The sequence below is a fragment of the Phocoena sinus genome, chromosome 18, assembly GCF_008692025.1.
Source record: "Phocoena sinus isolate mPhoSin1 chromosome 18, mPhoSin1.pri, whole genome shotgun sequence".
NCBI lineage: Eukaryota > Metazoa > Chordata > Mammalia > Artiodactyla > Phocoenidae > Phocoena > Phocoena sinus.
Window position 1 is genome coordinate 9,493,036 of NC_045780.1, and position 25,151 is coordinate 9,518,186.

The 25,151-nt window shown below is 39.3% G+C and overlaps 1 protein-coding gene across 4 annotated transcripts in view; it reads right to left on the reverse strand.

The window, feature by feature from the left end:
• STARD13 (StAR related lipid transfer domain containing 13) overlaps positions 1-25,151 on the reverse strand; it is a 383,288-nt gene that overhangs the window by 63,790 nt on the left and 294,347 nt on the right. For all 4 annotated transcript variants that reach the window (XM_032611028.1, XM_032611027.1, XM_032611029.1 and 1 more), the window contains 2 exons: positions 12,537-12,608; positions 9,675-9,756 (listed from right to left, as the gene is read on the reverse strand). In XM_032611028.1, coding sequence (XP_032466919.1) covers positions 9,675-9,756; positions 12,537-12,608 — 154 coding nt within the window. The remainder of the gene's footprint in view (positions 1-9,674; positions 9,757-12,536; positions 12,609-25,151) is intronic.

Here is a 25,151-nt window from a genome sequence, read left to right on the forward strand (position 1 = left end):
CTAGTGAAACTTAAAAGTTTTGCATAGCAAAAGAAACCAGAAACAAGACAAAAAGACAACCCTCAGAATGGGAGAAGATATTTGCAAATGAAGCAAGTGACAGAGGATTAATCTCCAAAATATACAAGCAGCTGATGCAGCTCAATATCAAAAAAACAAACAACCCAATCCAAAAATGGGCAGAAGACCTAAATAGACATTTCTCCAGAGAAGATATACAGATTGCCAACAAATACATGAAAGGACGCTCAACATCACTAATCATTAGAGAAATGCAACAGAAAACTACAATGAGGTGTCACCTCACACCAGTCAGAATGACCATCATTAAAAAATCCACAAACAATAAATGCTGGAGAGAGTGTGGAGAAAAGGGAACCCTCCTACACTGTTGGTGGGAATGTAAATTGATACAGCCACTATGGAGAATAGTAGGAGGTTCCTTACAAAACTAAAAATAGAACTACCATATGACCTAGCAATCCCACTACCAGGCATATACCCTGAGAAAACCGTAACTCAGAGTCATGTACCACAATGTTCACTGCAGCAGTATTTACAATAGCCAGGACATTGAAGCAACCTAAGTGTCCAACGACAGATGAATGGATAAAGAAGATGTGGCCCATATATACAATGGAATATTACTCAGCCATAAAAAGAAATGAAATTGAGTTATTTGTAGTGAGATGGATGGGCCTAGAGTATGTCATACAGAGTGAAATAAGTCAGAAAGAGAAAAACAAATACTGTATGCTAACACATATATATGGAATCTAAAAAAAAAAAAATGCTTTGAAGAACTTAGGGCAGGCCAGGAATAAAGATCCTGACGTAGAGAGCGGACTTAAGGACACGGGGAGGGGGAAGGGTAAGCTGGGCCGAAGTGAGAGAGTGGCATGGACATACATATACACTACCATATGTAAAATAGATAGCTAGTGGGAAGCAGCTGCATAGCACAGGGAGATCAGCTCAGTGCTTTGTGACCACCTAGAGGGGTGGGGTAGGGAGGGTGGGAGGGAGACGCAAGAGGGAGGGGATATGGGGATATAAGTATATGTATAGCCGATTCACTTTGTTATACAGCAGAATCTAACACAACAATATAAAGCAATTATACCCCAATAAAGATGTTAAAAAATATATAGAAAGATCAATGTTTTTCATGTGGGAAATCCCCTATGTTTGACCCTTCCATGTCTGTACTTGTCTGTACTCCATGGCTGCTCCCATTCTATACAGGCTACCTTGGGGTGAGGTTTGTGGTGGCAGGTAGGGGTGGGGATGAAGATGCCTTTCCTGCACATTAAATTAGTTATAAAAACAAAAGTGAAAGTTGAAAATAACCACATCAAAATTTCATGTGTTTTTGTCTGGGTAATTCCTACTGGCATTTTAGGGTCATTTTCCCAGGAAACTGTCTCTGAAGCCCTTTCCCCCTTAGCTATCCTGTACTTACAGTGATTACATCATTTGTCCAAGTAAATCATTACTCATTTCTCAACCTAGGCACCGTGGGCATTTGGGGACAGATAATTCCTTGTTGGGGGGTGCTACCTTGTGCATTATGGGAGGTTAGCAGCATCTCTGGCCCCACCCATTAGATGCCAGTAGCATCACCACAGGTGTGACAAGCAAAAACGTTCCCAGACCTCGAGACAGGGCAAACTGCTGCCCCATCTCGGGTTGAGAATCACAGCATTAGCCTGAGATCTCAGGGTGAGGATTCTGTCTCATTTGTCCCCATAGTAAAGTAAGGCCCTCAAGAGACAGCCTTGATGAAATGAATTGAAGGAACAGTTGACAAAGTACCGCTACTCTCCAACAGTAAATCGGTTCTAAACACTTCACAAAAGAACAAAGTGTGCTTTAAACTCTTACTTTAATATGATTATTTTTTTACAGTTGAGGTCCATGAAGGCACAAATGCAATGAGAATTTCTAACCTTGGGACTTACAAGTTAAATTCAGAACATCACAAGGCAACATAAACATCTTGGGAAGAATTACCTTTAAAGGAGGACATGAAAAACACTCCAAATTGTGTTTCACAAAAAGACCTAAGCTCTCTTTGGAAACTCCAGAAGCAGCCTGTGTGGCTTTGAATCCTAGCAGTGCTATTTACTAACTGTAAATCGACAAGTTATTTCATACCTCTGTGCCTCTGTTTCCTCATCTGTAAAATGGGAATGATGTTAGAGCCTATCTTATAGGGTTGTTATGAGAACTAAATAAGTAAATATTTGTACAATACTTACAGTCATGCTTGGTGAGCACTTTGTGTTCTAAAGAAATGAAATCACCCCTTATTGGGATTTGTATTTAATTTATAGATTCAGAATTTCAAAATGACCATGATTATCATGTAACCACCTATATTCTTCTCCCAATGATTTGTCTGTGGTTTCACTCTAGGTAATTGTCACAAATTATTATATGACATAACACAATATATAACATTGTACATTTTCTGTGATATTCTTAAAGGGAAAATTTAAAGTATATTATCCATTTTCATAGATTACCATTATTTAAAATTAATAATATTACTTAAATAACTCAAATCAAATATGTGCCTCTGTGTGTAGAGGTAAACTGTAAAAATCACTTTTGTCAGCATTCTTTCTTACCCTCTCCCTCATCCCACATTATAATCCATTGTCATTAGTTGTCCTTTTAAATACAAAGGGCAGTGACAGATGCACTATAATCCTAGTCAATTCCATGTTTCCATAAAACAGTACTGAACAAGGCGAATGCCCTTGTTTTATACATGTTGTGATTAGTTACTATTTATTAACAACATAAGTTAGGCAGATCTAACATTAAATTAGAAATTCAGGGCTTCCCTGGTGGCGCAGTGGTTGAGAGTCTGCCTGCCGATGCAGGGGACGCGGGTTCGTGTCCCAGTCTGGGAGGATCCCACATGCCGCGGAGCGGCTGGGCCCGTGAGCCATGGGCGCTGAGCCCGCACATCTGGAGCCTGTGCCCCACAACGGGAGAGGCCCAACGGTGACAGGCCCGCGTACCGCAAAAAGAAAAAACAAAAAAAAAAACAAAAGAAAACAAAACAAAAAAAAAAAAAAAACCAAAAAAAAAAAGAAATTCAGGGATCATCTTGGGCTTCAAGGCCCTATGTTAGCAGTCTGAGAAAATGTCCCAAACCAAAATGCTAATAGAACATGTCACTTCTTAAAAATCTCATTCAGGAGCTTTGATTTGCTGCAATTTGCCTTAAAGGTGACAAACTTTGCAAGGTATTGTGATACCTTGGCTGTGCCTCCATTTTGAGATGGTTAGTTTCATCCAGGTACTTAGACTTGCAATTAGCTTTTCATTACTCACAGGGGAAATTATTTTTCAATTACAAATTCAATCAAAACAGAATTATAGTTGTGGTTGCTAAGTAACAGAGACTGCACTGTTCTGACTTGCAGTAACAAATATTTACAGACGGCTACTGTGTACTGGCGCTGTCAGAGTTGCAGAAGCAATGGTGGGGCATGGTCACCATTCTGGAGGTTCACACCTTTACTAAAGACAGCAAACCTGTCTGGTTTCTGAGACCTGAACATGAGAGCCACACATCCACATACGCCCAGCCAGGCATCGGTCCTCCCAGCCACGGACATCCTTAGTACAATCTATTTTTTCAAGCCAATGAAAAGTTAACACTGCTCAACAACTCTCCAAGAGTAAATCGGGACCCAGGATATTAATTGTCTGTCCACACAGGAGAGAAACTTCCAGACAAAAAAAGGTGAGTAAAATTCTTGTGGGTAACATTTACAGGAGACCTTCAGCTCTCTTGTTTTCATTTGCCTACCTGGCAGAAGCTAAGTGCCCTCTGGCTATGATTCCCGTTAGGATTCTGCATTAGCTCAGCATTTCAAATATGCATGAGAAATGTAGAGCCCACAAAGCTTTAAAAATAAAACATGAGACCAGCTCTATCACTGTGTCTGCAGCGCACGAGGAAGAAAATGAATAAAATCACAACCCCTTATTGCTCTCCAGGCATTAATCATAATACACCATGTGAGTGGGTGAGTGTCTAATTAACTGCTCATCAATCTCAAAGTTTTAGAAGTGCTGTCACTGCCCTCAGGCTGGAAGTCTTCCTTCAGCCTGCTTTCAGGAAATCTTGTCTTGAAGGAACTCATAAGGGAAGGCAAAGAAATTCCATGGGTGTTCCCTTCAGCCAAGCTACCTCCATCTCTGCCCTACCTGCTCTGCCTGTTTCTTTTGATCACCCCGCCGTGACTACTCCTTTGGCCTCTGTTCTACCCACTGCTCCTGCGCCCTGAGAATCTCAGCTCACATACCTCCAGCCAAATGCTTTTCTTATTTCATAATATTTTTGGAGACATAGCCGTCCTAAGAATTATTCCAATGATAACAACTCCTGCCACTCTAACCAATTTTACACAAGCTGGGCCCTTATCAAGAGCACTGTGGTGTCTGGCGTTGTTGCATTCCCACATGTTTATGCAGTACTGTCTTTTGGGTATGTCTGTATGAATCCTGCTATGGGCTGAATCAGAAATGGGTCATGGGTTCTACAAGAGAAGGCTTCCTAATTTTTCTGGCTGACACTACCTTAGTATGCAGAACTTTTTATCTTGAAATGATTTCTATACTGGCTAATCTATATCATGGCTGAAAGTTTTGGTTTTTTTTTTTAAAGTCGACGTGGATGGAAAAGTCCAGAACTTAGTCAAGGCACCTTAGATCACATGCAGCAGTGAGCAGATAAAGCTTTACCATCCATGTGTTTGAGATTCAAAGCTTTACCCACTCAGATACATATGTCATCCAATGAATAGAACTGCACAATCAGAAGCGGTTTGCTCCTACAATCCTGATTTAAAAATATGGAATGAAATTTTTATTCTCGGTTTACAATGTAATCCTTGATTTATATTTTAAAAGTCTACGCGTAAGCTACTAGAACTAATGAGTAAGCGTAGAAAGACTGCAGGATGCAAATGAACAATATACAACAACAAAAAACACTAGCAATGAACAATTGGAGACCGAAACAATAAAAAACAGTACTATTTAGAATAGCACCACGAAACATGAAATTCTTAAGTACTTTCAAGTACGTGTATTACCCATATGCTGAAAACTACAAGTTAGGGTTAAAAAAAAAAATCAAAAGAGACCTAAACAGAGACATGTACCATGTTTATGAATCAGAAGTCTTGTTACTGTTAAGATATCAATTCTTCCCTAACTGATCTATAGAGTCAACACAATCCAAATCAATACTCCAGTAGGATTTTAAAAATTGATATCAACAAGCTGTTTTTAAATTTATATGGAAAGGCAGAGGAACTAAAATAGCCAAAACAATCCTGGCAAAGAAGAACAAAGTTGGAGGACTCACACTACTGGATTCCAAGACACACACAAAGCTAAGTAATCAAGTGCCGTATTGATGAAAGAATAGACACATAGATAAATGGAACAGAACAGAGAGTCTAGAAATAGACTCATGCATATATGGTCAATTGATTTACAATATAAGTGCAAAGGCAATTCAATGAAGAAAGTATAGTCTTTTCAACATGGTGGTCAACCAATGGGATATTGATAAGCAAAAAATGAATCTTGAGCCATACTTTTTATCTTCTAAAAAATTAACTTGAAATGGATCATCAACTTACACATAAAACATAAAACTGAAATTTCCAGAAGAAAACCAAAGGAGAAAATAGTTGTGACCTTACGTTAGGCAAAATTCCTTAGGTGTGACATTAAAAACATGAAAAAAAAAATGATAAACTGCACTCCAAGAAAAATCAAAACTTCTGCAAAAGACATTGTTAAGAGATTGAAAAAATAAGCTACAGACTGGCAAAAAATATAAAAACTCAATAAGAAAACAAACAACCAAATTTTAAAAATAGGCAAAAACCTCAGACACTTTACTAGAGAAGATATATGAATGGCAAATAAGTACATGAAAAGACATTCAACGTCATTACTCATTAAGGACATACAAATTTAAATCACAATGAGAAACACTAGACACCTATTAGAATGGTTAAAAACAAAACAAAACAAAAACTGACAACACCAAGTACCAACAAAGATGTGGAGCAACTGGAACTCTCATACATCGTTGGTGGTAATACAAAATGGTATGGTCACTTTGGAGATGTTTGGTGGTCTCTGATAAAGTTCAAATATACTTATCATATGCACCCCACAATCCCATTCCTAGGAACTTACCCAAAAGAAATGAAAACTTATGTACACACAAAAACTTGAATATGAATGTTTATGGGGTGTTATAGCCACCCAAAGTGGCAACAACTCAAATGTTCTCCATCTGGTGAAAGGATAGACAAATTGTAGTATATCCACACAACGGAATACTACTGAGCAATTATATTGATTGATACACGCAACACGGATGAATCTTAGGTGCATTAGTGAAACAAAGGCAGACTCGAAAGGCTACATACTGTTTGATTTCACTTATATAGCATTCTGGAAAAGGCAAAACTATGGGTACAAGAACCAGATCAGTGGTTGCCAAGGGTTGAGAGTAGGTTGATGACAAAGGTGAACCAGGGAGTTTTTTAGATGATGGAGCTGTTCTATATCTTGGTTGTGGTGGTGGTTACATGATTGTAGGCATTTATCAAAACTCAAAGAACTGTATACTGAAAATAGTGAATTTTGCTTTATAAATATACAGAACACCTTGACATAAAGAAAATATAGATTTAAAAATTCAACTGGGATGATTTCACTTATATATGGAATCTAAAAAACAAAATAAGCAAATATATCTAAACAGAAACAGAGTCATAGATACAGAAAATAAATAGGTGGTGGCCAGATGGGAGGGGTGTGGAGGGAGGAGAGAAATAGGTAAGGGAGATTAAGGGGTACAAATCTTCGTTTACAGAACTATGAGTCACAGGTATAAAATGTACAGTATGGGGAATATAGTCAATAATTATGTAATATCTCTGTATGGCGACAGACGACAACCAAACTTACTGTGTGATCATTTTGAAATGTATAGAAATATAGAATCACTATGTTATATACCAGGAACCAACATAGACTTGTAGGTCAATTGTACTTCAAAAACAAACAAACTTACAGAAAAAAGATCAGATCTGTGGCTACCTGAGGTGGGAGGAGGGGGGATTGGATGAAGGTGATCAAAAGGTACAAACTTCCAGTTATAAGATAAATAAGTAGTAGAGATGTAATGTACAAAATGATAAAGATAATTATACTGCTGTATGTGTCACATATCTGAACACTGTTGAGAGTAAATCGTAAGAGTTCTCATCACAAGGAAAATTTTATTTTTCTATTTCTTTAATGTTGTATCTATATGAGATGGTGAATGTTCACTAAACCTATTGTGGTAAACATTTCATGATTATGTAAGTCTAACCATTATGCTGTACACTTTAAACGTATACAGTGCTGTATGTCAATTATATCTCAATAAAACTGGGGGAAAAAACAACAAAAGCCATGATTAGAGAATCAAAGATCTATGAGTATGCAAGAAAATTCAATTGGGAAAAAGATAATGTAATATAATACAATTAACAATAAAAATTATTTCTTTTAAAAAATGCCAGCTTACTAGTAAAAATACTCTTGGTTAAAACTAAGAGGGAAAACTCAGGATGAGGTGGTGGTGCAATAGTTCTGAGTTGGATGAAGCCTTGGTGTGCATCAGACATGCTGAGGAGAAAACACTGCTTTTCCAATTCATTACCTCTAAAGAATTACAACTAGGACTTCCCTGGTGGCGCAGTGGTTAAGAATCCGCCTGCCAATGCAGGGGACACAGGTTCGAGCCCTGGTCCAGGAAGATTCCACATGCCGCGGAGCAACTAAGCCTGCATGCCACAACTACTGAGCCTGAGCTCTAGAGCCCTTGAGTGGCAACTACTGAGACCGTGTGCCGCGTCTACTGAAGACCGTGCACCTAGAGCCCGTGCTCCGCAACAAGAGAAGCCACCACGATGAGAAGACCGTGCACTGCAACAAGGAGTAGCCCCCACTCGCCGCAAATAGAGAAAGCCCGCATGCGGCAACGAAGACCCAGCGCAGCCAAAAATAAAATAAAATAAATTTATATATATATAAAAAAAAAGAATTACAACCAAACTACCCATTCTTCTCGTAAACGCTCACAAATGGCACTTTGTGCTTGTTTGTTTTTGAGTCCAAATAGCCAGTTCCTGCAATTTGTGATTTAAAGAGTTCTTTGCTCTTCTACCCACTTAAGCAAACCCACAGTAATGCTCTCCTTCAACATTCAGAGATCATTCCTTAACGCAAATCTATCTTCATATAGGAATCCCAGAGTAACCAGCTTATGAACACAGAAATATATATATCTACAGAATCAGCAAGCCCATGGTTATTTATATACTATTCTAATATATATCGGTGTGTCCTTATCTTGACAAAAGTTTTCCTCATCATTACTTTCCTCTTTAACTATCTTTTCTTTTCTTTTCTTTTTTTTTTTTGGCTGTGTTGGGTCTTCATTGCTGAGCACGGGCTTTCTCTAGAGCACAGGTTCATTAGCTGTGGTGCACGGGCTTAGTTGCTCTGCGGCATGTGGGATCTTCCTGGACCAGGGCTCGAACCCATGTTCCCTGCATTGGCAGGCAGATCCTTAACCACTGCGCCAGGGCTCAAATCCATGTCCCCTACGTTGGCAGGCAGATTCTTAACCACTGTGCCACCAGGGAAGTCCCTAAACTACCGTCTTTTCTATGTCAAATGCAGAACGTATGAGAAAAAAATGTTGGATTGCAAGTTATGAGGACTGCAGTTTTAAAGTCAGTTTAGCCCATAACTAGCTCTGTAGCCTTGGAAAAATGACTCACCTCCTGTAACTAATATTTATTTCCAGCTCTGACCTCTCACCAGGGCTTTAGTTAGGAAACTTCAAATTCCTACAGACACATAGAACCTCTCATGCACATTTAATTGTTCAGAGATATTGATTACATTGGTATCTTTTATTATTACTTAAATTATAATTATTTTATTTGTTCATTTATGCTTCATTTCTTCAGTTAGATTTCTCCAACCAGATTAGACATTCTCTGAGGGGAGGGAGTTATTCATCTTTGTCTCCTTATATCATCCATCACATAGTGAAGGCTTAAATATTTCAGGTTGCAGATATAATTACTTGAGCTTACATATTCTAGTTTGCTGATATAATCATTTGTCTTTGCAAAAAATACAGCTGAGTTTGACATACTCATGGAACTCTACAGGGCCCTCCCTGACCACTCATGCTCTGGTCCCCCACAATGCCTTCTCCCACTAACCCACCCACACCCCATCACTGTCTATAGCCTCAGTTTGTTTTACTTTTTTAACATAGCTTAACACTCTCTGAGATAATCTCTCCTTCTCCCTCTTTTTCTCTCACTCATTCTCTCTTTTTCCCAATCTATTGTCTGAAGCTTCCTACTAGGATTTAAGCTCCATGACTGATCATGGTCACCATAATATACTTACAGCCTGGACCCATGCCTGGCATATAGTAGGTACTCAATAAGTACTTACTGAATTGTTGTTGAACTCACTGCTCAATATAATGATAACTATTAGACACTGAACAATCAAAAGAAGCAAAAATACTTTACATGATTTACCTGTAAAGAGGTTCTACAAGGTCTTTTTCAAGAAAATCATGATCGTTCTTGACAGCCACAATGTTGATGGGAAATTGTGAGTCTGAAAGAGACAAAGAGAGACAAAGGAGTTTATACGCCTTGTTTTATCTGAATGGGCACCAATATCTTCAGGCCACCATGTTTCTGTACTCATGGCTCATCTTAACAGCAGTTACTCCCCATTGACGGTGTGTTGGTAATGTTTAGAGAGCAGGAAGTTTTACTTTTATCCCAATAAATGCTTTTAAGAATACAAAAAAGTGTGAAATATGAAAATAACCAAGTGTTTGACCTTGGATAGGACTGCATACCAAGTGCCTGCATTTTTATAGCTCATCACTGTCACAGACTTTTGCCTGTATGGAGAACTTTCCCACTCTCACCATCCACCTAAGGTGGAGGTTGCTGACTTCTGTCCTGATCAGTTCATGAAATACTTAGTTTGGCAGATTTTTTTTTTTTTTCCTTCAGAAAGGAAAATACCGGAAGTTCAATGGCCTCAAGTATTTTATTTTGTAACAAAATCTTGAGTCACTTTGGAGTGTCAGCAAAATACTCAAACAACTGATTCTATCCAATAAAAAAGGAGAAATTCCGACATTGTAACTTTTCTCCCACAGACTACTCATGCCAGATTTGGAGGTCATGGGCAACGCTCAGGTCACAGTGTTAATTTTAGGTACCTCATTTGTGGAGGTAAAAATCTGGAGATCATTGGAATAAAGTCTATGGCCAAATCTAACCATCAATGTTGGTCCATTATCATCATCCTACCATTCTTTCTCTTTCTCATCTTATATTTGACATTTGTCAATCATAATAAATCTAAGGGTACCAATTTTCTTATTGCAAGTTGAAAAGAGAAACAATTCCTCTTCTGGTGAAAAAAAGTGAATTCCAGAGTGAATTCTAGACAGTTCCTGAATGTAGACTGTCTCATTCTGCTAGAGAGGGAGTTAATGTGTAGTCATGAGGAACACAGACATGGAAGCCCAGTTGCTCTGGCTTTAAGTCGTGGCTCTGCTACTCACTAGCTGTAGACTGTGGGCAAATCACTTACCCTCCTCTGGGACTCTGTTTCCTCATCTGTAAAATGGGGATGATGATAATTATAATACCTCCCCTATGGTGTTGTGAATATTAAATGAATAGTACATGTACAGTGTTCTGAACAGTAGCTGGCACATAGTAAGCTCTATAAAAGTATTTGTTCCTATTCTTATTACATCCATTAAATGCATATGGCTTAAACACAATCTGACAAGCCCATCCCACTTATGAGATACCTTTACTTCTTAGTCATTTATAGACTCTTCACATTTAAACTGCATAGTATTTTGAGTGCACATTTGAGTAGAAAATCTATCTCATGAAGGAGCATTCTGACTCTTCTACTTTATAATCTTGTAAAAGTCACTTAACCTTTTTGGGTCTCTCATAATCAGTGTATTGCTGGTGGGGGTGGGGGAATAGCGGCTGCTTAGACCAAAACTGTAAGACCCTCCTCCTTGTCTAAAAGGCTATGGTTTTTTGAAAGCCTTTATTAGAGACCTTAGACTTCACAGCACATTCAGAATTTAAGTGAGAGAGGTAGAAGGATTTTTGTTTGTTTGTTTGTTTTCTAAAATAAAACTGAGCTTCTAGGTGAATAGATGAGATTCACCAGTGAGTAAAGGTTAATTTTGTTGATTCTTTCCATCCTACATGAATTTTACGTCATCAGGAACAGAAGTCTATACTGTCTAGTGTACTACATATGCTCTTACCCCTAAAGATTCACTCTCCACTTTTTTGTAAACTGCTTTGTGCCCCAGGATCAGCTGTGGATGGCATTCAAGGGGATCCATGCCCTCTGCTTCCTTTTGTGTTTGGCCAATGGGAAGCCCTGGCTGGAGATGGAGGGAGGGAGGAGTGTGAGGTCAGGGCACTTACTCTCCTGGTTGTCTCCAGGGGAGGCTGCCATCACCAGCTGTGTCCTCCACTCCTAGGGCCTGCTCTGAGATCCTCTCTCCTTCTGGGTTCTGGCACCCTCTCCCTCCATTTATGGCTTTGGGCCTAGGGTAGTGACAGCTCTGCTGCTACAAGCTCTGGGCTCCTGGACTGTTCCTCGTGGTTTCCTATGCCCTGTCCACATCTTTGCAATGAACACTTTTAGAAATAAATCCCCCTCAGATTGTCTTGAGTATGCTTACTGCTGGGATCCTGACTAATTCACTATACGACTATCCAGGAAGCAGATGTTTTGGTTATAATTTTAGGTATCAGTAAGATAAAGGTGAGTATGTTTATTAACTGTCAAAACATCAGTGGAAGTAAGTATGATGCTGGCAATAGAAGCACCTTACTTAAAACCCTGAAAAATAACATCCGATCCATGTTACATCTTAAGCATTTTCAGGTTAAGTAAACAGAACTCAAGAAAAGTCTCAAGATAAATTAGCTTTGTGATTTCTAGGAAATTTATCAACAATTCATTTATTGTACTTTCAAGAAAACAGAGAGTGAAGAAAAAACCCGGAAAGGGATAAGGAAGGAAGTGCAGAAAAGCTGCTGTTGGCAGAACACTGGAAGGAAAAGGCAGAGCTGGGATTGGCGGTAGAGGTGAGAGCAAAGCAAGAAGTAAAGAAGGGAGAAGGAGGGAGGGGCCAAAGGTGAGGCAGGCTCAGGAAGCAAGCCTCATTCCTAAATCGGCATCAGTACAAGCCCTGGGCATTGCAAAGGTGGAGGCAAGGAGAAAGCAAGGAGAAAAAATGGTTGAGAAAGATGTGGAAGTCAAAACACACCACAGGACATATTTTGAATTTATTCTCTTTATAAAGAGAGAAGAAAAGCCCAACTTACCCTCATATAACTGAGCGTACTGCGGAAACCCGGCAGCGCGGAGCCAGTCACATGCTTCCTTCGCCTCAATTTCTGAAAAATACAACAAAGGGAAATGTGTGAGTCCAACGGCCACCCACTGCTCTCTACCTCCGCAATGAATGAGGAACTGGTGAGCACTGTGCATGTTATTACAAAGCAGAGTTGTTCTCACGTAAGTCTGTGTAAGTAGCCTACCCAGAAATGGGTATAAAGTGAGCAGGTATCACAAAGGTACTTGTTATGTGTCTGCTGAGCTTATCTTCAATGCTGATCCATAAGTATTTGGATAATAGCAAAACCACAGACTACAGAACACAAAGGCTGGGTTTCAGGGAGGGAAAAATGTCTTCTTTATACACTAGGGAACCAGGGGACTAAGGAGGAGGCGGAAAAACTTCCTTATGTTTTTTTTTAATAAATTGTTTTAAACTTTCAAAGATAAAGCTAAGACTATTTATTCTACATTCCTTTATTCTTTTACTCTGGGGATAATGAAAGAACGAATACAACTGGGCAGTTTGTAAAAATGTATTTTCTCATAAAGAAAGGTATTAACAAAAATCCAGTGTGTTACTATTTCTTTAATTTTACTAATGGCTTTAATTCCCAATGCCTTGTAATAAGATGTGCATTCATCAAGCACATTCTAATGATTTTCAAGCTGCTGAGTGCTGCATGGAACAGTAAAGCTGGTTACCCGGAACTGAGACATGTGTTTGATGGCGCTGCTAGAATCTCTGAGGGCCAACGTTGACATGTCCTTTGGGTGACCGATTTTGGTGTGGACATACCAAGAGTGCACGGGACCACCTGCCTGGAGAACTTGGGAGGGAGATGGGGAGAGTCTACAGTATGTGAACCAGGTCACTTTTCGACCTCGTGAATCCTGGATCACTTCCCAACCACAACTCTGTTAGATAAATATGAATGCAGGGGAAAAGAAGTTCATCTGTCAAAAGTCCAGTTTCTCCAAACAAAATTAAACAGCCGATTATAACAGGTCTCTACCCAGGCCTCTTCCTCTGCTGTTGGGAGGGAGCCCGGTCAGGTCGTTGTATTTCCATTTACTCTGACGTTCGTTTTCCCCTGTAGCCAAAGTTGGAGAGTACCAGGTGTTCTTGGGATCACTTCATAAAAACGATCCACGCTAGCATCAGCAGTGGGCCAGAGACTGCAACCTACGTTGAAAGCTCAGTGTCTTTGCATCATGATGTCCAATGTGACAGAGCTATCTGGTCTATGTCAGGAAAACAGAACGAAGGCCAGAACATCCACAGGCTCCAAAGGGAAGAGCAAAAGCCTAAAGCCCCATCCCACTGATCTGGTTGGATGTGGGTTGAGATATGTTATTAAATCCAGGGAAACAGGGCCTGTGGTGGCCCCTGTCCCAGAGTCCCTGCTTCTTTTGGCATCCCCTAATCCATTGTCATTCCAGAGACTGATGATTTCTAAATCTTGGGTTTTTTCTCTGACACGAGGGTTTTTTTTACATACTTACTAGCAGCACAGACCTAATAGGTCTGATTCCTGCCTTGTACACATCATTCAGAAATATCTGGGGCACCAAGCTGGAAATAAAAGCATTGCTATGAGGAGGGGTGAGACCCACAAGTGCAGTTCAAAATGAATTGGCTGGATTGTACTGTATTGGCTAACTTGGGTTTTCCCTTTGGAAGGTACAAAGCGCAATTATTGTACGTCTCTAGAGTTTTATTTAGTACTCATTTGAGAGTCCTTATGTGAAGGCTTCCACTTTGATAACTGCACAAGTACTTCAGGCGAAGTAGGAACTGCACATTCTGACTGTAACATGGAGAAAATGTGAGTCACTCCCGAGTCAAAGATAAGCTGTTGCCTTCTAAAATTTCAAGCTTCAGATTTGCTTTCTTCTTCAACATACTACAGGGGCTAGTGATGAGAAAATACCTAATTTCTAGACATGCTCTAAACAGTTATGAGTCAGCAAGTCTTAGAGAGAAGCACAGAATTCTGTTATGTGAACTACATGAATAGCAGGCCTTTTTCTATTTTATTATTGCTTTTACTATTATTGAAATGTACTGTTAAGCAGGAGAGCCCCAGAGAGATAGACCAAGAAGAACAAATGGGGGCGACATGGAAGGCAGGAGCTCTGCCACACAGCAAGCTCAAAGGGGAGCAGGAAGTAACTTGTAAAGGAGCGAACACTCCACCAAATGCTGTGGTAAGAAGGACAGAGAGCTGGGGTAGAGGTGGGCAGCAGGGGTCCTCATGGAAAGACTCTCTTTGAAACTAAGACTCTGGTTGGGCAGTGGAAGAGGGCTCAGGCTAGCCTGGGAGATTTTATTTAAAAGGCTCCCTAGATAACTTCGTTTTGTTTTTTCATAAGAGTAACCTAGATAATGAACTGAAACTCTACCCATACATAAACATAAATAATCAAATCTTAACCAGAACCCAGGTAAATCAAACTCTCAAATAAGCTGATTTTTTTAAATGGGTTGGCATTTTGTTTTTAAGTCTCCCAGGCAAAAGACAACAAAAGCTGCAATTAGTAGGGGCTTCCCTGGTGGTGCAGTGGTTGAGAATCCACCTGCCGATGCAGTGGACACGGGTTAATGCCCCGGTCCAGGAAGATCCCACATGCCGCGGAGCGGCCGGGCCCGTGAGCCATGGCCGCTGAGCCTGCGTGTCCAGAGCCTGTGCGTCCAGAGCCTGTGCTCCGCAACAGTGAGAGGCCACAACAGTGAGAGGCCCGCGTACCGCAAACAAACAACAAAAAAAGCTGCAATTAGTAAATAATAAATGAGAAGAATCCACATCCCAGCTATGGTGGATGGCTCCTCCCCACCACTCCCCACACCCAACTTGCTGTTCTGTTTCTGAAATGTCTCCCAAACACATTCCCCCTACTCTTAAGGGCAAAACCACCTAGTGACAAAGCAAACAAACAAAACAATGGAGCACAATTAACCACTATCAAATATGACTGCCCACCAAGCTGAGTTGGAGATAAAAAGAGCCTTTCGTTTCCTACTGATTCCCCACAGCCCCTACTAACACCTGTCAGCCAAATGCTAATGTGTTCCCCAGGGCCTATTACCCATGCAACAGCCAAAATGCCTGGAGGAGTAAGAAGGAATCATTACTGCCAGTGTCATGTTTCACAAGGCCTACATAATGAGAGTTAAATGACATGTGAGGAGAGTGTGAAAATCTCTTTTCCACTGAGCTCTTGCTTAGCCAGCACAAAATTATGTAAAAGCTTTAAGGGCCATTCAAATCACATTTTGACAGTTTTATTTGTTCCCCATTTCCAACCCACACCTGGCCCTGTGGCATCTCCAGGGCTAAAAGGCAAAGCACCAACCTTCTGCAAGTCTCCTGCAGCAAATGTAAGTGTGGGGAGAAACCAGAGAATGCCCTTGACAGACTGGCCTACTGATCTCGACCATGGTTACCACATTGTAACTGGAGAAAATTCATTCTGTTTGGCTCTGGATATGATAGGATTTCAATAGAATTTTTGTAATTATTATGTACAAAAATCATTTCCATTCTACTCTAGAGTGAGCATCTGTTTTTGCTTGCCCAACATCCTTCCCCCCCTCGCTCGGATAACAGAGCCTCTTCTACATGGTTTAGGTGGGCCCGACACTCCTGGTCCCCTCCAACCACATTCCTTGGCCCTCTCACCACCACCCACATGGATGACCTGCTCCTTAAGACAACCCATTCCCCTAAGTCCAAGGAAACCAAGGAGTTTTGGGATATTAAGTCAACAGTTGTTTGGGGGCTGAAATCAACTGGTTGAAAAGGGAGATATTCAGTTTTTCAACTGGTAGCTTGACCTGCACAAAAGCCAAGCAAACCTTTTCAATCGACAAATAAAGAAGATAGTTTGGCGCTTGGCATGCTCTTCCATCACGTATCTGTGATTCTACTTGGGGGAAAGTCACTCACTTTGCCTCAGTTGCCTTTCCTACATGCTTAGACCATGCTCGGACCTCTGTCCAGAGACAGACACAGCTGAGGGAGGCTGTCTCATTGGGTGCCCGAGTTGCTGCACATCAAAGGGCATGAGAACGAAGTCACTGTGGAAATTACCATAGCCTGTGACACTGGTTTTAGAAAGTATTATCACATTTCTTAATTACATGTGCTCAGTGTTAAAAACATAAAAATACAGAAAGGCACAATGAAAGAAAAAAGTCAACTCTTGTCCCATTAGTTAACATAATTCAATATATGTTATTTGTCAAACTGGTAGTGATGGTAATGTCTTTGGTTGACTACCTTCTGCATATAACAAAATACATTGTGAATATTTTCCCATATCATGGTATTGTTGGTAAAAATGGAAAATTTACTTTGTTTTGAGAATGATGCTTATTTTTTAAATACCTAATTTTTGAATACTGCCAATTGAGCTGACAACATCAAGGTAGCCAAGAGGAAACAGTTCAGTAGGCCTTCATCAACACAGTCTGATTGTGGAGAAGGCTGGAAGTCTATGTGAGTTAAAAGAGATTTATAAGCTGTTTCTTTAAGGAAATATCACCCGATGTTTGTACAGTCAGGTGGACAAGGCTCCAGAGGGCCTCAGTCAAGTAAGGAGTTGTATTGAGCGCAGCAAATTTACCGCCCAGGTTTGCAGGCCTCCTTTCTTGTTACTCTCTCATTGAATTTTTAAACTGGTGCTTCTAAAGTGCTCGGAACAGTGTGTTCTCCTACCTAAGCATTTAAATGCATTTTTTTTTTTTAATTTACGTTATTCTCGGCATAGCAAATACTTCTCCCATAGCTAACCCAAAGGGATACTCTTCTTTCTAAATACCCAAAGGTATTTCTAAGGGACACTCTTCTTCTAAACCAAAAATTCAAATTAGGGCCGAATTAAGTATTATTATCATCAGAAAACTAGCTGGCTAGAAGGAACCCGGTTTACCGTGGAAAGTTTAAGGCATATGTATTTATGTTCTTACAAATCTCCTGGAATTTTGATGGACAAACTGGCTCCAATTTAAGTAGGTCTTAAACGTTCTTAACGTCCATTCTTAAACGTTCATTAAAAGTACTCAAGAGAAGTTGGGAAAAAAAGACAACATCGATCTCCATGTGATTTAGAAAAGTGGGCTTGAGAACAGTGTTTTGTTTTTTTCATTTAAACTGGCTGACATGGTGGGCACCCTGCTTCTGAAAGATTATGGGTGACTCAACCACCACAAGATGTCTGCAGTTGACACAATTATCACTATTAAAGCATATCCAAGGTATTAACATTTCAACAGGCTCATGGTTGTCGGCTTAGGATGGTTTGCACCGCTGAGTTAGCTTCATTATTCACGAACTTCTTCAGACAAATGACTCCTTTGTTTTCAGATGAAATTTCTCAAGTGAAGTCCCTGTTTATTGAAGCTGTGTTTATTCCATAGGCTGTATTTATTCCACAGGCTAGGCCAAATTTGTCAAAACCAGTGCCAGAGTATCCATTCTGTCCATATGTGGACGAGAATGATGCAAGCATTAATATTAGGTAGGACCATGCACTACCACCATCATCCTTCTCCTGGGAGGGCTTTATAACCCTCATCACAGGTTCAGGAGGGAACACCAAGTTTTGTAGTAACAATAGGCTTTGATTTAGGTCCCATGTCATGGCAACAGGATACATCTTTTTGCATTCTTTGAATTATATATTTATTGCAATGTGTAAAAGGCCTGAATAAGTCTTAAATGTATACCAAGTATAATATTTTCTAATGTGCATAGCATTTTATTTCCATGATATTCTAAGTTACTAATAGAATTAAAATACAGGTTATTTTAGAAATTTAGGATTATTAATCTCTGAACATTCAAATCAGTGAACCAAGTGATAAACAGCCATTTTATCTCCCCATAACTTAAGGCAACCTTTTTTCTGATGTGTAGAAAAATATCTTGCACTCAGCTAATATATAACTATAGAAGAAAGAAATAGGAAGATGTATATATCCTCAGGACACCTAATTGTACTCAGTTAAGATGGAGAATCATGGCTGGGTTTATGTGTACTATTTTCCTGAAAGCAAGAGTAACAGACATGCTGAGACGTACTATTCCATCACCAATTCTTAACACTAGCCTTATTTCTCAGGTTGTGAAGTATCTTCTGCAAGCTGGATTCATAACAAATCTAGCCACTTAAAAGTAATTTCTATTAGAGTGAAAAAAAATCAAGCAAATTCTATACCTAAATAGAAGGTCTATTCTTAGTCACTCAAGGGTTGTTTGTAATCTCTCTTTTTCAGCCTTTTTGGGGAAAACATATAATATATATAATTTATTATTTGTTTACTATTAAATTTTTAGTATGATTATAAATTAAATTATATATTTTAATATATTTAAAATAAATTTACACAACCATAAATTTAAAATTCTAAATAAAATTATATATTTTATATAATTATAAATTTATAATGAAAACACACACACACTCTAATACATTCCTAATGAGTCCCTGCTCTTTCCAGCTGCCAGGGAACTTGCAGTTCTCATCCAACTGGGAAGCATGTACTTTCCTATCCCACTGATGTCCGGCTTGGCCATAATGACCCACTCTGGCTAACGAAACGTGGGCAGAAGTAATGAATGCGAGTGTCAAGCAAAACTCTTCAAAAGCCATCACCTAGTTCTGCCAGCTCTCCTACCCTTCCCTTGACCATGAAGCTGGTATGTCTCAGAGGCTATTCTTCAGCCTGGGTCCTGGTATGACGACACAGGGAACAAAGCCACAGCAGAGCAGCTGCTGACACGTTATGTGAGCAAGCAATAAACTTCTGTTGCTTTATGCCACTACAATTTGGGGGACAACATGTGACAGTGGCATAATCTAGCTTAAGCTAGTTTAGCACAGCTGCCAGCTGTGCCTTTTATAGATGAAGCATAGGGATGCACTACAAACTTTTATTTCAACTTGAGGCTGTTCCTGGATATCCGTTAGTGTGTCAGAAAGGAACACAGTCAGTCTCCATAATAATTTCTGCCTGGAATTCTGCTTCTCTGCCTACAGTGCCTAGCCTGTATGAAATGTTCAAATGTAAACAATTCTTTCACGTCCATCTGTCACATGGATCCACACGAGTGTGTGTGCACACACATTACAAAACACACACTTTTTCTCTCACCTACACATACACACTTACATCACAGAAAATCGAAAGTTCAGTTGCAACTGAACAAGGAACAGAAATACTATTCTCCATGCCCATATTCCTAATAGTATGAAAACAAGAACAAAGATCACACACCTCTCCCCCACACCCCCGCAATCAATCTCAAAGAAAAGGAAAGCAGAAAATATATGTTCTACTAGCCAAATCGTTTCTGAACAGATTGTTTTACTCCAGTTTTCCATGAGGCAGGGTAGCTCTTTATTCTCTCCTTTCATTTGGTACATATTGTTCCCATCAGGCACTTGCGGTATCTCTCAGGGAGGCTGCATGCATACACAAGCCCATGAACATCCCCAGCCTTGCGAGGTTGTGGAGCCACTGCCTACCACTAAATCCCGAGAGATTCTTGGGGATGGAGTCAGTTATGCAACTGAAATGCAAGGTAGGGGGAACACAGAACTGATTCAGACAATTAGGAAAGAGGGTTGCAATTTGCCGCCCTTGCCAAGGTACCTCCATATTGACCCACCAAGATAACAGAATCTCGAGGAACCTTTCTTGGGACAAGGGTATGAAGATTCTGGAGATGGCTTCTCTCTCTCACTTGGCTTCTTTGGCTTCTATTGGAAAGGTGAGGAATAAGAGTCCATGGCAACTAACTTGATGCTGCTCTCTAGGAGCAGAAGCTCTAACTTCCACAAGGTCAGCCAATGGCCAGAATCAGAAGAGTCCCTGTCTATTCACTGTGTCATGCCCATGACTTTTTGTCCAGGGAAGAGCAACTGCTTTGGACAAGTCCTACCACCACTAAGAAGTCAGGTATCTTGGCTTTGGACAGGTATTCTTCCATCCTATATTGCTTTAAGACTTACTCTTTAAATGTTAAAAAAAAAATTATTCATGTCTTTAGGGAATAAACCCCTTCTATATCTATTTTCAGACATATCTGGATGTCTATACTTATAAAGGCTTATCTGCTATTCCAGCTGCTTAGCCCAACTCTTTTATAATCGCGGGTACTGCAATTACACCAGAAGTTTTCATGATATCAGGGAAAATTTTCCACGCAGGCATCAGAAGGAGCACAGATCTGTCTGGATAAAATAACTACAAGAATCCTACAGACCCTATTCATGTCTTTCACTCCCCGTAGGGCTGGCACGGCAAGATACGACGTCACCAAAGCTTCTGACTCCCAACTCAAGGCTTTGTGCATTTAATTTTTAGCAACTCTAATACCTGGATCAGTCAAAACTCATGTTTGCTTAATTTAATCCCGAGATAAGACGTGCACAACTCAAGTGTAATTTTACTATCTGGCTATACATAAAAACTTGATGGTGTATGTGTGTGTGTATTATTTAAAATATTTACTGGGATAAATTTTTTTTGTTTTGTTTTGTTTTTGCGGTATGCGGGCCTCTCACTGTTGTGGCCACCTCCCGTTGCAGAGGCACAGGCTCCGGACGCGCAGGCTCAGCGGCCATGGCTCACGGCCCAGCCGCTCCGCGGCATGTGGGATCTTCCCGGGCCGGGGCACGAACCCGCGTCCCCAGCATCGGCAGGCGGACTCTCAACCACTGCGCCACCAGGGAAGCCTGGGATAAAATATTTAATGATAATTTTTCAATGTGTCTTTGCCAGTTTTTCTGGAACGCTTTCTACTTTTATGCAGTGGCATTGGTTCTGTGAATGATTTTCTAAAGATACATCACTTATCCCAGAAAATCAGGGCAGGATTCAAGAAATTAAGTTTTTATTAGGTCTTCAGCTACGGATTCATTTTTCTCCATGGTTCTTCAAGGCTAAAGAGACCATTGAGCTTAGAGGTTCGCTCTCTAAATATTGGGATTTCTATTTTGCAAATCATTAATAGACACTGACATTATATATCCTTACGGAGAGCAATTTAAAATGAATACAGGTAGTTTGAAATAGCTTTACCTGATTTAAGGTGGGGGGAGATTAAACTCCCAATTGAAGAGATGGAAAACAACCTGTATGCTGGAACACCCCTTTTTCATCAAACACAGTGATACATTATTGATTTGTGTCACACTATTATCTACCACATGGCCTACTGATATTAAGTCAACTAAACACCCCATAAATATATCATGAATGCAATCAAATTGGTTTTTAAAAGTTACATAAACTATAAAAAAGTTTTAAAAGTTTAAAACATGATAAAAGTTTTAAAATCTTCTAATAGTTCAATTTGTAGATAGTAGATAACTTCTAATTTTAAAGAAGTTCTTTGGGCCTCGGTAATTATTGTTATAAAAATCTTAATTGGATCTCTCCAGATTTTAAGAACATAGTAGGAAATGGCAGAAACTACGTGTCATGTAAACACATGACTACTTCTAAAATGGGGGTCTAGGCAACTCTAACTCTTGTACAATATAAATGTAATTTAATTACCTGACTAGCTTTGAGCATATAACAATTTAAATTAATGATGGTCTTGACTAATATGTTTGCCCAAATACTCACTGAATTCAGGTATAAAAGGACTATTTCCCTTAAGAACAGAGTTGAATAAGAGACAAAAGTGACTTAAAATTTCCTCTTAAATGAAATCAAACAGAAGAGAATCAAAATCTAAACCTAAGATTTGAAACACCTGAAAGAAAGAAAGAAGGAAAAAAGAAAGAAAAATCACTTTCATTCTATCATCTGGAGACCGAGTCACATTTTGTTGGCATATACGTAATCTCTCTTTCTTTTACTAGGAAGATGTGTACATGTATCGAAGCCAAGTATACTACCTATTTTATATAATCTTTAAATAAAATTGCAATCTGCTTTTTCACTTGACAATGCATTCTGAACCTCTTTCCATGCCAACAGATGTCCTTCTCAAACATTCTACTTGGCTGAATAACATTCCCACTGCTATTATTTTAAAAAGCCCCTTCTTTTATCAGTTTAGGCTTCCACAATCATACGTTAAAAATAATAAATCCAGTTCTCTGGAGGCTTCCATTCTAAATAAAGAATTTTGCCAGAATGTGCATATCCTGGTAAACGTACTTCTGGTTGATACTTCTCATATTATTTACATTCTGGATTAAGATGCATCTCATATGGTTTTGATTTATATTCTCAGCAGACTTCAAAAAAGGGAAATTCCAAGTGGAAGTTTATTCATACACCAGAACTATGTTTAAATGATGCTACAGGGATATCTTAACTAACACAAAGTCAGGAAGTTCAAAGTTGAGGTTAGATCTTGGACGATGTTCCCACCTCTTCCTTCTTGGTATTTTGAAAGTGGAGATTTTATGTAACAGCTGTTCTGCTAGTCTTTGACCTCCTACATATGTATTTAGATAATTTCCAAGATGAATTTCAAAACTTTATGTAATTAGCATTTTCTAAAGGGTGTTGCTGCAGTTTCAAGGTTACACTTAAAAAACAAAACAAGACAAATAAACTAGACCAAATAAAGAAAAACTCCCCAACTTGTTTTAATGACTAGATGAATATTTGGAGTCTACAAGACTCCTAAAACCTTTTAAATAATCAAGAGCAAATGTGACCAAATTCGAAAACTAGCAAATTCACCAAGAGTGAATCTCTTTAGAACAAAACATTTTATTTTTGTGTAGGATTAATGTTTTGCCTTAAAGGAGAGTTCAAAATGAAGATAACGTTCTGATTTCCTTTTGCTCTTAACTAATGGCATACCTATTACTTAAATAAAACAAGATTCTTCTCTTGTTGAATGCACATACTTAGTTTTATGAATTAACTTTTTTAAAGAGCCTGTCAATTTGTTTAGAAAACGTTCCTTTATCTGAAGGCATACCAGACTAACTGGATGTAAGAGGTAACATGGCTTACAGTGGTTAGAAGCACTGACTCCACCCCTCATTACCTCATGACCTTGGATAGATTAATTTCAGCATGCCTACAGGAAGGCCTAGGGGCCAAATACCCACCCTTCACAAAGATTCTTCTTACAAGAAGAATCCAACAGGCAATTCATTTTTTCATTCTATAGAAGATTTCATTAGACTCTTTCTGTTAAATAATGTTGTATCGCAGGAAGCCATGCTTTGCACCATACAATGCTGTTCAACAAGATGTAATAAGAATCATAAATGAAATGTGACACTTTGAAAATGGTAGTAAGAGCCTCCACCAGCTGCTGCTTTCAGGATATGAACACCGGATTGGGGAAGGCAGTCTTGTGATTATAGTTTATGATGTGCTTACCGGTTAATAAGTAAAAATTATTAGCAATCACGTGCTTGGTATGTGAAGATCTCAAGGGCAAAGATATGTTTAAACATACCAAACCATCAGGAGGCCTGGGAAAGAAATCTGTATCAGACATGTAGCCTTCATTAAGGGAAAATGCTGTCAGAAGATTATTTTTCCATGTTAAAAAAAAAACAAAAACTGAACAAATAAGTAAAATCTTGAGCAAGGGATATGGGCTTCCTGTGGATTGAGGACGGGGAGAAGTTGAGGGTTAATGTGGAGCCCAAGGTCATTTGCCTGCAGAGATCACGAGTTTCCAGATAGGCTTCCTCTCAAGGTCATTCTCACTATTCAAAACATCCCAGGTGTGTTTTTCAGGGATCTGCTTTGTGAGGAGGCAACTGGAACTATTCAATAGTTCAATACCGTTCAGATACTTCAAACCATTCACATCTAAAGCAAAGGGAATATTTTGCTCTTATGCTTAAAAATGATTATAATGAATGTTTCATGACTGCTCACAATACACCCAATGGTGAAGAGAAAATTTAGAAAGCAGTCCTCTTTGAACCTTTTTCCAAAATGAGGAATGGTGAGTACATATTCACACACACACACACACACATTTTAATTGAGATAAAGTCTGTCTTGTTTAGGCTAATGTATAAACTAAAGGTCCTTAACCCAGGGTTTTTAGAAAGAGCTTAGGCCTGGGAACTTCTTTGCATGAAAATATTATTATACAGGCACTTTATTTGCTGAGGCTACATAGCTTTCATCAAATTCCGATTCATTTATTTTACCACTAAAGTACTCCCATTTAGCCCAGAAAGCAAAACTTTATGCACCTTTGGAGGCTTAGAAAAGGGCCAGCTTTTTTCCTGCTTTGTTCCCTGTAGACAATCGATTTTGATTTGGAACTTGGTGAGATAAATAATTTCTTTCTCTCTGTCACACACACACACACACACACACACACACACACACATGTATACAGGTGCACATATATTCTGTAAACATATCACGGGTAAAACTGCAAGCCTCCTTAAATAAATATGTGGATTTTTATATTCTCTTAAATTATAATATTGCAGGTACACATTACCAGATTGGAAAACAGAATGTATCTTTGCATGTCCAGTTCTTAGCCCAGAGCTTTGCAAATGAATGTTGACTAAAAGAGTGAAGGGCTATATTAAGAGGAAATATTCAATATTTATAGTTTTAAATATTTACAGGCCAA